This window comes from Prunus persica, chromosome G7 (genome assembly GCF_000346465.2).
Source record: "Prunus persica cultivar Lovell chromosome G7, Prunus_persica_NCBIv2, whole genome shotgun sequence".
NCBI classification, from domain to species: Eukaryota; Viridiplantae; Streptophyta; class Magnoliopsida; order Rosales; family Rosaceae; genus Prunus; species Prunus persica.
Window position 1 is genome coordinate 4,215,611 of NC_034015.1, and position 15,016 is coordinate 4,230,626.

The 15,016-nt window shown below is 35.7% G+C and overlaps 1 protein-coding gene across 3 annotated transcripts; it reads left to right on the forward strand.

Annotated features, from left to right (window-relative positions):
- On the forward strand, positions 2,129-14,277 carry LOC18769698 (regulation of nuclear pre-mRNA domain-containing protein 1B). 3 transcript variants are annotated; one of them, XM_020568205.1, is made up of 8 exons: positions 2,129-2,264; positions 2,929-3,039; positions 4,173-4,420; positions 4,876-5,031; positions 5,136-5,292; positions 8,048-8,187; positions 8,286-8,321; positions 12,874-14,277. In XM_020568205.1, exons 2-8 carry the CDS (start codon positions 2,958-2,960, stop codon positions 13,777-13,779), a joined length of 1,725 nt encoding a protein of 574 aa, XP_020423794.1. In that variant the 5' UTR covers positions 2,129-2,264; positions 2,929-2,957; the 3' UTR covers positions 13,780-14,277. The 3 variants fall into 3 exon arrangements, with proteins under 3 accessions (XP_020423794.1, XP_007203936.2, XP_020423795.1); XM_007203874.2 differs by lacking the exon at positions 2,129-2,264 and adding an exon at positions 2,274-2,512; XM_020568206.1 differs by lacking the exon at positions 2,129-2,264 and adding an exon at positions 2,274-2,485.

The following is a 15,016-nucleotide window of genomic DNA, read 5'->3' on the forward strand; positions in this document are numbered from 1 at the left end:
GCATCCATCTTTCTTGCTCATTGTTCTATCTCTCTCGTAGGACTATCATTTTATTACTGGTTTTGGATTTCTATTTAAATGTTGCAACTATTTAGATTATCTCTTTGATATAACCTTGTGTTTGGGTGTTGTGAATTGTTTAAAAGGTTTGAGACCTTGTTGGTAAAAATTTTGGTTGTGGAGATGTTGTTATTGCTATTGTTGAGTTTTTGTATATACATTGTGACTTTCTTACATGTGGAGAATTTGGGAGTTGTGCCATTTACAAAGGTTACTTTGCCGAATTTTCTGAAGAAGTCAAAGCCTCATGTTGCTTCCAAACATGGGATTAAAGTAGCTTAATTTTGTGGGCCCAATACTCCTTGGGTGTTGGGCATGCTTAGGACTCCTCGTAGGTCCCTTAGGGGGGTCCTGGCACCTCTCTTCTTTGTTTTTTCTTCTGGGTTAGTGAATAAGTCTCTTCGAGCATTTTGAATAAGAAGCCACTCTGAGCCATATACTTATATCAAATTCCCCATAACCTCTTTTTGCCTAATTACTCAATAAAATCCTTCTCTAAAAAGACTCTCTCTAAAACTTCTCATATTCCCTTAATTTTGTTCTACCTTGCATTTGAAGGAGTTTGCTGCAATCTGCCCAATTGTTTTTTGGCATGATTGTTCAATTAACATATTTGTTCACTATTATCTAGTTAGATTACTGGAAATAATGTTCTCCCCAAAATTGTCACAGGTTTTGCACTAGCTTAAGGCTAGATGCAGTGTTGGTAGGAAGATAATTAATTTGATTTTGTCATGGTCAATCTTTGTTTTTTTTAGAGAACAATCTTTGAGCTTCTATAGTTGTGTTTGCAGTCATAATTAAGAAAAAGTAGAATTGGAACATTAGTCTTTGTTTGTGTTTATTTTTTTTATTTTTTTTTTGCTTTTGATACAAGTGATATTCTACCCTAAACTATGGAGAGGGTGATTCAAATTTGGGTGCAGAGTGGGGAGCATATTCACTCAGCCAATTTGTTTATGTTGCTGTCTTATTAATATAGATGATGTTTTAATTCAATAACTCTTGGATTGTATTATATTGTGGTCATTTTGATTCGCAATTGGATTTTAATTTTGAGGGGGCATTTAAGCTTATTGAAGTGGGTTTTTGACATTTAAATATATATATATATATATATATATTTGTAAAAAGTGACATTTATAACAGAGATATTTAGTGATAAACTCATTCCTAGCACTAATAATATAGATAAACCCTACATCATTAAATTTGTGATAAACCCATTCCTAGCACTAATAATATAGATAAACCCTACATCATTAATAAATAAACCCAAAAAAAACCCAAAAAATGACAGCTGACCCTATTGAATTTAAGTTTGATTATTAAATTACTTTGATACCCTATTGAGTATTTTGGATTTTTTTTAATAAGGTTTTGGGGTTGGGCTTGTTTTAAGAAATTGATGGTAGTTTTATAATTTATAAAAAGTTAAAAGCCTCTTTTTTTGTTATAAGTTACAAAAGAAGTAAAAAGCCTCTTTGTTATGTTGTAAATGAGTTTTAAGTGTATTTCTAAAATTCATTTTATATAGGGTATTTTATAATTTGAGGCCCCTATATTGGGTATAATAGTGAATCTCCTTTTATAAAATGGGTGTCTATATTTTGTCTATACCTCATAAGATGTTTCCGGCTTTTTTAACAAAACTCATGAGGTTTCAAAAATTACAAGAATACCCCCTGAGGTTTCAAATTGTTTTCACAAAACCCTTTTTTGTTGATTGTTCATCACAACTTGATGATTTCAATTTAATTTTTTTGTGTGCAAATGACAAAATCAACCTCAATAAATGTATGTGCAATCTAATCTCAAAGGCTAACTTTGTTATTTGGAGAAATATTTTACATATAAAGTCATTAATTTTTGGATGAAAAATTAACGAAAAGGGGTTTTGTGAAAATAATTTGAAACCTCAAGCGTGTTCATATAATATTTGAAACCTCAGGGGAGTTTGTGAAACATCTGAAAACTTAATGGCGTGTCAGTATAAATAACTCTAAAAATTACTTATTTATTTTATAAGAAAAAAAACTATTTTTATTTTACTTTCACTTTTCTTAGGGCTAGTTGTAGGTTGGCAAGAGTATTTCTATATCGTATAGGCCGGCGTCGTTTCAGCCCAGAGAGGAAGGAGGGGCAGAGCACTTGGGCCTTGCAAGTTGCAAGAATAATAAAAGGGGGGTCCTTTCGCTGCTCCGGTAAGTCTCCGAAAAATCTACGAAACATCTCCTTGCTATCTCTTCTCCTTCTTCATTTCCGTTCTTCTCTTTGATTCGTGTCTTCAACGCTGTTTTGGGTTCGTCTCGAGCGGAACTGTGCCTGACGACGTCGTTTCTGTGTAAACCCTAGAATTTCGTTTTCGTGTCTAGCTGGTGGCAAGGAATTCTTTTTGTCGTGAATTGCTGAATAAAGTTGCGAAGTATGTGCTACTATACAATACTAATAGGTAAAGAGTAAGGGATGAATTGATTAATGAAATGGAGGTACAGTACAGTGCTATGAAATTGGTGGGTTATGAGTGATGAAGGCCATGGAGTGCACTATCTAGTTGATTATCAAATTTTAGTTTAGGAAAGGGGTTTTATTTTTATTTTTAATTATTTTTGAATAATTATGTATATTTTTATGTCACTGTGTTTGCATGTAAATATTTAGCAAGAGAGGACGGAATTGAGTACCATGATTTATGTAACGGTTTGAAAATGGTTGGGACAGAGCTTATATAGTGTAAATAATTGTTTATTCTGTTGGTTGTAGTAGGTTTCTTGATTAGGTGAAATAAAGTAAAAAACTTAGTGATTATACATACATTTTTGGCATTTATTTTATATTTTTAACATAATAATACACTTTTTGCGGCAGGGGATGTTAAAAATTGAGTAACTAGCAAGATGAGTAACAACGAAGCTTTTGACGGACAGATATTAGCTGACAAGCTCACAAAACTCAACAGTTCACAGCAAAGCATTGAATGTATCCTTCATAAGAAATCCCCTATTTACTGCATGCTTTATCTGATTTATGGTGTGTGATTATCAAGTTTACGAGGTCTAATACATGTCAACAATTGAGGGGTTGTATTTGTTTCTCTGTGATTGTATTACATACCTGATCGTTAACGTACTTATAAAAATTTCTGGTAAAAGGTGACTTACTGAAACATGTATATTTTTTATTACTAGCATCTTGCTGACTCTAATTGAATATCAATTTTACACTTTTCCCTAATTTTAGATTTATGTAGAAAATTGTAATGTTGAAGTTTCTACCTTTCCTTTATGATGTTGTTTTTGGCTGTGGTAACATTGTATTTGTTGGTGACGCTTCAACTGTATTTATGCTTTCTCTGTTTTCTATTATGTTCATATTTGTTCCTGTATAATTTTATTATAATGTAAATAACTTCTGTGATTGATTTTTTTGGGATAAAAACTTGTCTTGGTGTTATATAATGTAGCATTTTATTAAGTTTGATTGACTGCACTGTGATATGTGATCTTTGGTGGATATCTTGTCCACTTTGTTTGCATTTCCTTGAGTAGCTATAAAATTTGTTTCTTATGAAGGATAGTATGTGTGCATGTGTACGCCCCTCACCCTTCCCTTCCCTTAACAAAAGTCATGTTTCTGGTTTTGACAACATAATATCCGTTATGAATTTAAGATTGATGCATTGGCGATGTGAATATCTGCTAATCGGTCATTTTTAAGATCTCAATTTGTCATAATGAGCTTTTTATTTTTTATTTTTGGGTTCTTATCCGTCATGCAGTTATTTATTAAAAAATTTCTTTTCCATCATGACTTCACTAAGCTAAAATCTTGATCCACTCCTAATGGCTCCTTTCTTTCTTTATCCAGAGTTGCAAACCTATAGTGCTTTTCATACTGGATGTTCTAGAAAATGTTCTAGAAAACCTTTAGTGTTCTTTCTTTGTTAATACTTTTGGTAAACATATTCAACAATATATTGATTTCTTGATATACTGATAATACCTATAGCTGTTAATATTTCATCATAATTTGTAGATGTATGTATTTGTAACTGATCACTTAGCTCCAACATTAATGTTTATATTATTGCTTTTCTTTAAACATTCAAACAGCTCTGTCTCGTTGGTGTATTTCTCACCGAAAGAAAGCAAAACAGATTGTTGAAACATGGGATAAATGTTTCAATTCTTCCCAAAAAGACCAGCGTGTGTCTTTTCTATATTTGGCTAATGACATATTGCAAAACAGTAGGCGAAAGGGCAGTGAATTTGTGAATGAATTCTGGAAGTTCCTTCCTGCAGCTCTGAAGCATGTTTATGAAAATGGTGATGGACATGGAAAGAAAGTTGCCACAAGACTGGTGAGCATCTATGAATGTTCTCTTAATTCATTGTTAACACAACAGTAGTAGTAAATAACCTGTGAGATTAAGTTATCATGTTAGCTGACCTGAAACTTCAGTATTAAGTCTTCAGTACTGGGCCTGAACAACTGAAAGATTCTGTATTCTTTGCCTTTTGATTGTAGCGGGGTCTGATACTAAGTCCTTTTTTGTTGCCCCAGCTGATTTCACTTGCTATGTTGCTGAGTTAGCACCTTCTATCCATGAATAAAATTCTTAGTTTGCTCCCACTGTCCTGGAAGACTAGCACCTTTTATTCCATGTAGTGGAATAGAGTGAACCAGTTTAGTGTCTGCTCTTCGTTATGATTCCTTTTAATAATGTGTGCCTAGCAATCTGGTCTCATTACGTAATCCATAACGAACTTTTTTCTTTTGGATATTGTATTTATTTGTTTGCATTTCTTTGTTCAGGTTGACATTTGGGAAGAAAGGAAGGTTTTTGGGTCTCGAGGGCAGAGTCTTAAAGATGAAATGATGGGAAAGAATCCTCCTGCTCTACCTGTAAGCAATGGAAAGAGTTCAAATCCTATCAAGATAGTGAAGAGGGATGCACACTCAGTTAGAATTGTAAGCCCCTGGGGTAGTAGATATAGCTGGTTTATTCTCAATTTTCATAATTGTATTCCTAATTATTGAGCTTGAACTTGCGTTATTATTCTTCTAAACCTCAGAAACTGGCTGTTGGAGGTCTGCCAGAAAAAATACTTACCGCATTTCAACCTGTTCTTGAAGAACATCTTAGTGAAGAATCTGCTTTGAACAAGTGTAGTGCCGCTGTACATCATGTGGGTAAAATTGATGAAGATGTTGAAAATACCTTGACTCATGGTAAGACCTAGAACCTTTGGTTACATTAATTAATGTTATTTACATGTAACTTTGGAGAGAATGATTGTCATGGAACTAGTTGACAAAATGTAAGACTCTTATTATGGTTTGAAAATTGAAGTCTTGTTTTTTCTGACTTCAATTATTGAGTTTTCATAAAGCTATAAAAGTCATTTGATTACCTGAAGTATATTTTATTGCGTTCTAATGGGTGGTACTCTTGTACTGTGGAAGGAGGCACCTTCCAATGCCCTTGGATTTGTGTCTGTCAGGGATTATTCTCTTCTCTGTTGAAACTTCTCGTTGGGAATGGGGCAAGAATTCTTACTCTGGAAGATACTAGGGTATATATGTTCCTTAATGATTATACATTTTCTTTGAATCATAATCTGGTTCTATCCTCCTTGGATTCATACTTTCCTTCTTGAGCCTTGTCTTGGAACTTAATCTTTCTGAGGAACCCAAATGATAGGGAGTTAATGGGTGTCTCAAGTTTGTTATCTCGTGCCAATAATATCACTTTTAGTTCAGAAGAATTTTTTAAGATAGGAAGGAGTTGACTTTTAGTTGGAATGAATTAGATTTCTTGGTTACTTGTGTGCGTCTTTTTTGAAGCTTTTTAAGGATGTTGCAGTTAAGAGAAATTCATTCTGATTGGTTTGAGGCTTGTATTGAGTGTGGTTTTGCTTGTATTGCATCTATAGTTGGCGCGGTCTAGGTGGACTGCTTGTCCATCTGATGCATTTTCTGATCACTTGTTTCGGCACTGCCGTATTTCTTTATCTTTGTGGTTAAGATTGTTTAAGGAAACTTCACTGAGTTGGGTAGCTCTAGCATCATATTATACTCCTTTTGTGAAAGGCATAAGTTCTTTTTGGTGGTGGAAAGAGAGGTGAAGTATTAGGGAGATGCCGAGTGTTGGTTGTGTTTTGGGCCTTTCCTTTGGAAAGAAATAGGAGGATCTTTCACAGCTTCAGGGGTCAGGAGTTTGTTTTGTTGTGGATGTATATGCTTTTGGGCATTCTTATGACCTTCCGTCTCTTCACAATATTGGGAAATTCAGTTCGTTTGCAGTATTTTCAGATTGGAAGGAGGATATTGTTTGGGAATCATACTGTATATATTAATTTCTTGTCTTTTGATATGTTTTCTTTTAAAATTATATTAAGGAAGGTTAATTTCTTATAAAAAAAAAAGGTATCTGAGAGACTTTAGATTACAGATGAATAATTTCTATGGTTATAACTTATATTATATATATTTTTTCAGGTTAAGGTCAGGTCATGATGTGAATTCATATTCTGCATTTTTCTTTGGCTGTGTACATTTTTCTAATTATTGGCAATTAGATTTTTTCTTCCCATTTTTTTTTTTATAAGAGGATCTAAATAAGTGCCCTTACAAACCATTATCATGAAAACAGGAAGACTTGATCACAAATTTAATTACCGGAAGAATGCAACTTTTCTTGTATGCATAATCGTAAAGAGCTCTAATGAATCTCTCAAGTACCACCGAGTGATTTAAAAACTCTCAGATTGGCATGAAAAGCTTTCTATCTCTTTTTATCACATTATTTCATTCTTTATTTCCTGAGACTAATCCTATCAGTTAGGGTTTATATGTACTATTGGCTCACTGTTGAGAACGTTGTCCAAATTATTTGTTGTGTGAATTATTATTTGTTCCACGAATTGTAATGCCAGGAGGCTCTGTCTATTCTGCTACTCAGATGCAAATTATGCAATTTTAATATACTGATAGGGGAAAATTGAATTGTTCCATGACATGTTATTACTATTAAGGTTGGCCTGATTGTAGTCATCTACCTACTGTCTAGAGCTCAATTCTAGGAGTCAGAATTGTTAGTTTCAAATTGAGAAACAATTCCTAAAACAAGTATAGTGAGTATCCATTTCTAGGTATTAGTATGTAAGAGTAACCTTGTAATTAGTTTGGAATATACTTCTCCTAGGCCCTGGAATCTACACCTATGCTTGTGTATGCTTTTTTGCACTTAAATTTTGTGATTTAAGTGAGTGAGTGACTTTAGAACAGTTTTTTGTTATGATATTATGATTGTGATATCTAAAAGTTGGTTATTTGATAAATGAAGCCATTTCAATTTCAAATTCAAATCTCTATTTTCAAATATTTGTTCAATGGTCATGGGTAGCAACTTGTAACTTGCATTGCGAGTTGTGGATCATGAGTTATATATCATAAGTCATAGCTCGCAAGCCATGGCCCACGTGTAATGATCTGTAGACTGTAGGTCATGGGCCATGAATCACAAATCATGGTTGTGGGTCATGTGTTTTAGTTTCTAAGTTAATTAAATTTATTTGAAATCCTAAAGTCAAAAGCATTACACTTTAATTAATAGAAATATGGATTTATAGATCAATGGATTTGAAATCCTGATATTCCATCTGAACGGGTCCTTAAGGCCAATGAAATCCTCTCTTTCGACTTATATGGTGATATTTACTCTATTTTTTTTGTACATGCATGTAATAGTAATGCATACTGTTGAACTGTTTGATGCAGTCAGTAAGCTTCATAATCTCTTGTTCTTCATGCACCTAGATGAGTTGCTGTTAACTTTTTTTTTTCTCCTTTATAATCCTTTTTTGAAATTTAGTTTTTGATTCCTACTAAGAAACTCTAGATGAAATTTGTTGAAGGTCCTCATGTATGTTGTCTTAGTACCATGATTTTTAGTGATTTTCCTTGTTATAAACTGTGTTATCAGGAACTCAGCAGGGATCTACATTGTTGGATGATTTAAAAGAGCAGGAAGATGTACTTAATCAATCTGTTGGTCAGCTTGAAAACGTGGAGGCAACAAGATCTGCCTTGGTTTCGCAGCTTAAAGAAGCACTTCAGGACCAAGTAAGATTTTTTATTACTGTTCCACTTATGTTCACCCTTCTGTGGTTGTGTTTAAAATTTCAGATATTGATGGTTGCTTTCTAATATAACTTTTACAGGAATCAGAGCTGGAACTTGTTCGCACTCAGTTGCAAGTAAGAGTGAACTAGTCTTTACTTGCCCTTTTTAAATTCACAAGTCTTTGCGTCTTGGAAATGGTGTTCATTTACAGAGCTCTTGTAAGTGCATTTACGAGTGTTTTATCAGTGAATGTCATTGAGCTCAGCTAGTTGCTCAACATCAGTTCCTCAGAATCTTATGTAGCTAGCACAACTTGTGGTATTATCAACCCTGGGCCTTGATTCAGTTCATAGCGGGTTGGTTATTTAAGACATGTCTTTTTCTTTCTGTCTTGAACTAAAAACCAAAAATTATGGGTGGCTAGATTAGATGATGTTTGTGGTTGGAATAAGAATTAAATTGTTGGTTTTTTCGTAGGAAGAAGTTGACTTTAAAGAAGAGGACACTGGGAAACTGAATCTTGAGTCATATATGCATTTATACGTAGAGAATAGAGTATCATAAATTTGTATGAACTTTAGGTCTAATTAACATATGTGTTTAAATGTGTGCAGGACTATATAGATGTGAAGTCATATACAATTTTTTTATCAATGTGGATCTGATTAATCATCATTTTTTTTACCAATAGTTATAAATTTATAGGAGAAATTCATTAATGCTCCTAAACTCCAACCCATGTCTCATATTGGTTCCTAAATTTCAAAATGCGACACTTAACCTCCTGATATCATTAGTGTGATTAGTTGGATCTTGATGAAATTTGTTAGTTTTGTCATGGAAGTTATCACAAATTTTTAGGGGGCATAATGGCCGCACCGAGGAAGATAACAAAATTAAGATGGCTTCTCCATTTTACTACCTGGGTTGTTGACCATCCTAGCATTATAAACTTCCTAATCTTTACTACATCCATTTCTTTGCTTTCGTGTAAACGTTATCCATGATAAAATATACCCCACCACCTTTGCTTTGAGTTTGTAGTGGGGAGGGGGAACAAAGTGTGATTTGGAAGATTGTTGCCTGGTGAATTTCCTTTGTGTTCAAGATTTCCTCGTCTATTCAGACTGACTGCTGCTCCAAGTTATAGGGTGGCTGAGCTCACAGAGGGTTGGGGTGGCCAAGTGGATTGGAATTTTCGATTCTGAAGAAATTTATGAGGGGGAGATTGAGGAGCTTGCAGCATTCTTTTCAGTTATGGAAAATGTTCAGCTGTCAGCACATAGGCCAGGTAGGAGGACGTGGAAACTGGATTCATCAGGGGTCTTCTCTTGTAAGACGTTTTTAAATTTTCTGGCTGATTAGAAATCGCTTCCTGTAATCCAACCTGCTAAACCAATTTTGGATATGCGATATGGTACAAAGAAGAAGGTTCGCTGTTTATCTTTCTCCCTATTGGTGCATTTTGTGCCAGAAAGAGGCAGAATCTGAAACTCATTTCTTTTTACGTTATCCATATGCATTGAGGCTGTGGTGGCGTTTAGTCAGGGATGCAGGGGTTAATTGGGTAATTCTTGAGTCCCCTTCAAACATGCTTTGGGAAATGTAGGTATTTTGGTGGTGGAAGGCTAGAATTGTGTGGAATTTCATTGTGTTAGCTGTCTTTTGGGTAATCTGGTTGTTGAGAAACAGAAGAATATTCGAGAACTATAGTGGGTATGTGGAAGAAAATTGTTGGGAAAGTCAGGTTTTTGGGCCTCTTAAGGCTTCTCTTTTTGCATCTTTTAGGGATCCTTCATTTTATGTCATTTTATTAGATTGGCAAGCTGCTGTAGGCCTTAGATTGGCTAGCTGTTTATTTGTTTTTGCTTGGTAGTCTTTAAAGCCTTTTAGTAGTAGACAAAGTTGGGTAATCTTTTGATTTGGATTATGGATTTTCTTTAACTACTAGAATTTTAGAAGAATGGGTGAGGAATAAGCATATAAATTAAATTAAATCTTCATTTGGAATTTGCTATTTCAAGTTTTAGGGATTTTAGTTGATGTTTTAGTTTTTTTTTAGTTTTTTATTTATCAATGTGGGAGGGGGATTCGAACGTGGGACCTCTTCCAACATTGGGAAGAGAAGTACCTCTAGACCATGAGCTAGTTGATCAATGGGGGATTTTAGTAAATGTTTTGATGCAAGCGAATAAACACGAAATTTCAAGAATGGTCCCATATTTGAAAGTTCTCTTTGTTTTGGAAAGGAAGAATTCAGTTTCAAGCTTCTTGTGGAATCTTCGATGATGACGATTTAGGCTCAAGGACAAGTCTTTTCCAACCTGGGGAGTTTGATGCAGGGGCATCTACAAGGCTGCTAGAGAATTAGGATTAGGATTTATTAAAATTCCCAAATTAGCTAGAATCGTAGCCTAATAGGATTAGGACTTTTTAAGTAGTCTTAGTAGGAATACAATTTATTAGGTATAGTAGGATTAGGTTTTCTTAATAAGCAAGAAATAAGAATGCTAGGCTGCTGTACTCTTAGTATAAATAGGCTCTCTTAAGATACTCTTGTATTCAGTTTTTAACGAATATAATTCCAGAAATCAGTCCCATAACACACCAATTGGGAGAAATGAATGGAATTATATAAGAATGGGATAAGCTAAACTTGAGATGCAAGCTCGCATCTTAGATGATCTTTAATCTCGCATCTTCTTAAGTTTACATTTGGACCTGTCCATGGACAATGCTTTCCTCACTACAATATAAGATTTCCTTTTTTCTTTTTGGCCTTTCTAGACAATCCTGACCAAGTAGACAAGAAAAGAATGTGAAGGTTCTGAAGGTTTATGTTGATGATGTAGATTGTAAACAACCTAGTTTGCAGGGATGATTGAGCTAATTTAGGTAAGTCGGTTGATTGATTTGGATGATTTCTAGCAATTTTTCATTGACTCTTTTATCCCTATTTGTATGGAGGCTATATACGACCATCTATATTCCTCAGTTGAATCAATGAAAAATAAGATCTTGTTCCCGTTTCATAGTTCACCTTTCAGCATGGAATCCGATAAATATAATCCTTAGAGCTAAAGAAGCATCTACCTGTACCTACTTTCTCACAAAATAAGAAAAGGGGAAAAAGAAATATGGATAAGGTCTCTCTTACTTCTCTGTCATGGGTTCCATTAAATCTTCTGGCTCGGATATTGTCTCAATCTGGTCTCATTTGGATATAGTATTCGATCTCACAATCTTGCTTGGACCTCATCTGACTTTGATCTCATTTCATTTCTGCTCTTGCCTGGACCTCATATTGGTTCTTGTCTTGCTCAGATCTAGTCTTGGTTCTTGCCTAGCTTTACTTAGGGACCTGCGGTGGCTAAAGTGGCAGAAAGGACAGCCTCTTCTTCGTTTCTTTGGCTAGCTATAAACAATACAAAACTGAAGAATCTTAACCTCATTTGGCCCAAGCTGTCAAAGTTTTTGTGGAAGATGGTAGACTTGTTAGTGATTTTATTTGCAGTAAGCTGGGGGTAGTTGATATCCTCTCTCCAGCTTGAGGGGATCAGTAATGTTGGCTGTAAACAGCCTTATGTGTAGGGATGGTTTAGCTAATTTAATTGCTTTGATTGAGCTCATTTGGATGATTTCTGGGGTTGATTTCTAAGAAATTTTCTTCTTCGAACTTTTAATTTATGGAAGCCGTAGGCTGTGCGTATTACTAAGTTGAATCAATCAGAAATATGATCCTCTTCGTCTTTCTTACTTTTCCTTTTAGCAGTTTAAAATATTATTAAATTAAAGTGGACGATTCATGCTAAAGTCCTCACGGATGATACTAGAATGACAGAAATGTTTGCTGGAGCCCTATCAATGTTCCAATATTCCTTTTTCTCCAGTCGCAACAAGTAGTGCCATTGCCTGTCTTCCAAATTCTCCATGAAATAGTGACACTGAATTAGGTAGCTCCCGTTTTAACTCCAAATAGCAAGTAGAAAGTTCCAAAGTTCCTACGAGACGGACGAGGCAACAATAATAAGTTGATTACTCTCATGCCCCAACATCAGTTCACAGTAATATGTCCTCTCCTGGTTAAATTTTCTAGTTTTTAAGTTATAACTGTCAGCTATACCTTTTATAGGGACCTTTCGTTTTTGTTTTTACACTGACGTAGTCATTTCTTTTTTTCAAGCTATAAATCTACTGTAGGTTTGAATATCTGTTAAGAGCCATAACAATTTCCATGAGAGACGACGTCTGTCTATGTATGATATAAGTTCAGGACAGAGCATACCAAATAATATCTTATAATGCAATTCCCTTGGCATTTCCCATCACATCAAACATGCGAACATGCAAGTATATATGTGTACCTCTAACAACTTAAGTTTTAGGAACAGTAATAAGTCAATAAATTTCATCAAGGTATCAAAGCAAGATATCCAAGTTTGAATTATTAGTGTAACTCATTGGAATTGACAAAGGTAGGCAACCCTCCACCAATTGCATATTTGCTGCTTTGCACTTTAGGAGCCAGGCTAGATGGCATGTATATCATCCTCATTCTACATACAGTAAATGCCATATTCTTTTGTTTGTAGTTGAGCTTATGCTACTTTTTCAAATTTTGCATTGTGAAAACTATAATAATATACTGGCTACTTGGATTAACAGGAATTATTTATTGTCATGCAGGTTGCTCGACATCAGATTGAGAAACTGGGTAATATTAAAAGGAGACTGACTTTGTCCCCGGTTGTTAACCCCCAAAGCAATGTCACTAACATGACAACTGAATCTACAAGGGTGTTAGAACCAAATTTATCATTAGTGCAGCCAACTGGCATCCCACCTCAGCCTCCAACCCAACCTGTGATTTCTTTTGCCTCTGTCAAAACTACTGATGAAGAGAACAAAAAGGCAGCAGCTGCTGCTGTTGCTGCTAAGCTAGCTGCATCTACATCTTCTGCCCAGATGTTGACCTCTGTTCTTTCATCCCTTGTTGCTGAAGAAGCTGCCTCAATGACTGGTAGCCTAACGTCAGCTGCATTTACTTCAGGGTTATCCATGTTTCCTCCAGAAAAACGGCCCAAGCTTGAGAAGCAAATGTCTGCATCTGAACTTAACAATCTTGATGTTGGCAATACAGCCTATTTTACTCCTCTACAACAGCAGACAATGACCAATGTTCCACATGCACCACCGGCAACCATGCAGCCTTTGTCCCAAACTAACCAGATGCAAAATACTTTTGGTCCACCGCCCCCGCCACCTCCAGCACCATCAGCATCTCCTGCAACTCCACCAGCGAATCAATATGCCCAATCTGCTGGTCTCATGGTGGGTGTAATGCCTTACGGATATGGATCAAATACTCTGCCACCTCCACCCCCCATACCTCCACATATTTCAATGGGTTTGTCGAGGCCAGGTCAGCCGCAACAGCAGCAGCAGCAGCAACAGCAGCAACATCAGCCTCAGCCTCAGCAGCAGCAGCAACAGCAGCTGCAGCCAGCTACTGGAGGTTATTATCGACCGCTGGGTATGGGATTCTATGGGCAAAGTAATCAGTCAAATACACAGCCAGTACCTCGACAGTGAGTTCCTACTTATTTTACCAAGCCAGAATTTCCTATACTGGATTGTGAACAAAATCAGCCAAGGTGCCCATAACTTTTGGTGACAAATTCATCTTGGAAATCAATGGAGCCAGTGGAATTTCTCAGAGGCATTGTGTTATTATGTAAATTAGTAGAGAATAGTGTCTTCTAAACATCTAGGTCCACCTCCCCATGCCAGTTTAAGCAGTCAGTCTCCTTTAATGTATGTCTAGTAGAAAGGAAGTTTCTCGGTAGCTATATTTTAATTTGACGTGAAGTGCCTAACTTGAATGTACCTGTGCAAACTTGATTGGCGCTGTAAACAGAGTTTGGGGCATCACTAAATGTGTACTTTAATGTTGGATATGGCATGCCTAGCTAGTCTCTACTCTCTTTGGCCATTTGGAGATCATTTTGTTGAATCGAGTGGGACAATGTGGCTGTGGCTTTGTTGGTCAGAATGTGGATTATAATACTAGTTAAGCAATATAATTAACCATATGCGTAAAATTTTCAACGGATTTTTAGCTTCAGAAGTCTTCATAAGAGCAAGCCCGTAAAGCTTTGCTTGGAATAATGTCTCGACTTGACTCGTGCATTTTATTTTGTGATAGTGATATTTTTTATCTCCCAAATACACATAAATAAATATCTCAATGTTTGTCTTTTTTAATACAAGCGATAGTTGAGACTATTGGTCTATCAATACGTATTGGGGTTCGAATTTGAGACCATTGGTCTATTAATGTCTTTTTCCACTAAGATACACCTCGTTCACTCTCCACACCTACTATTGGAATGCTTGGTAACGACTTGAGTGATGTGTTACTAACGTCATGTGGGTGGGTGGTCGGAGGACATGAGCTAGCGCAGATGACAAAAGCAGCGATTTGTTTGTCTCATGGGTGCGTGGGATGCGTTTTGACGAAATTAGCCAGTGCAGTGGTCTGTGAAGGTTAAATCACACTTGTGTTAAGCAAGCAGAGTAGTCAAGCCAGAGGCAAAAAATACGCAAGAAGCGGTTTTCGTTGGATCGACGGAATCACGTCATAATTTTTAATATTAACTTTAATTGAACAACACGAATCAAATTATTATGTTGATTAAGAAATTTAAGACGAAATTGATTGATTTGAGAGTTAAATGCCGAAAATGATGCCTTATATAAATATCTTGGTTAGCAAGTCGTAGCTGTTAGGTGAGTAAGCGTTGCCCTCTTTTAATTTCTAAATTATTAT

Bases quoted from the DNA above. Each gene is read 5' to 3' on its own strand.
- LOC18769698 (XM_020568205.1), top strand. From the start codon at position 2,958: ATGAGTAACAACGAAGCTTTTGACGGACAGATATTAGCTGACAAGCTC. The intron at 3,040-4,172 runs GTATCCTTCATA...ACATTCAAACAG, and splicing joins TTCACAGCAAAGCATTGAAT to CTCTGTCTCGTTGGTGTATT. The intron at 5,293-8,047 runs GTAAGACCTAGA...CTGTGTTATCAG, and splicing joins TGAAAATACCTTGACTCATG to GAACTCAGCAGGGATCTACA.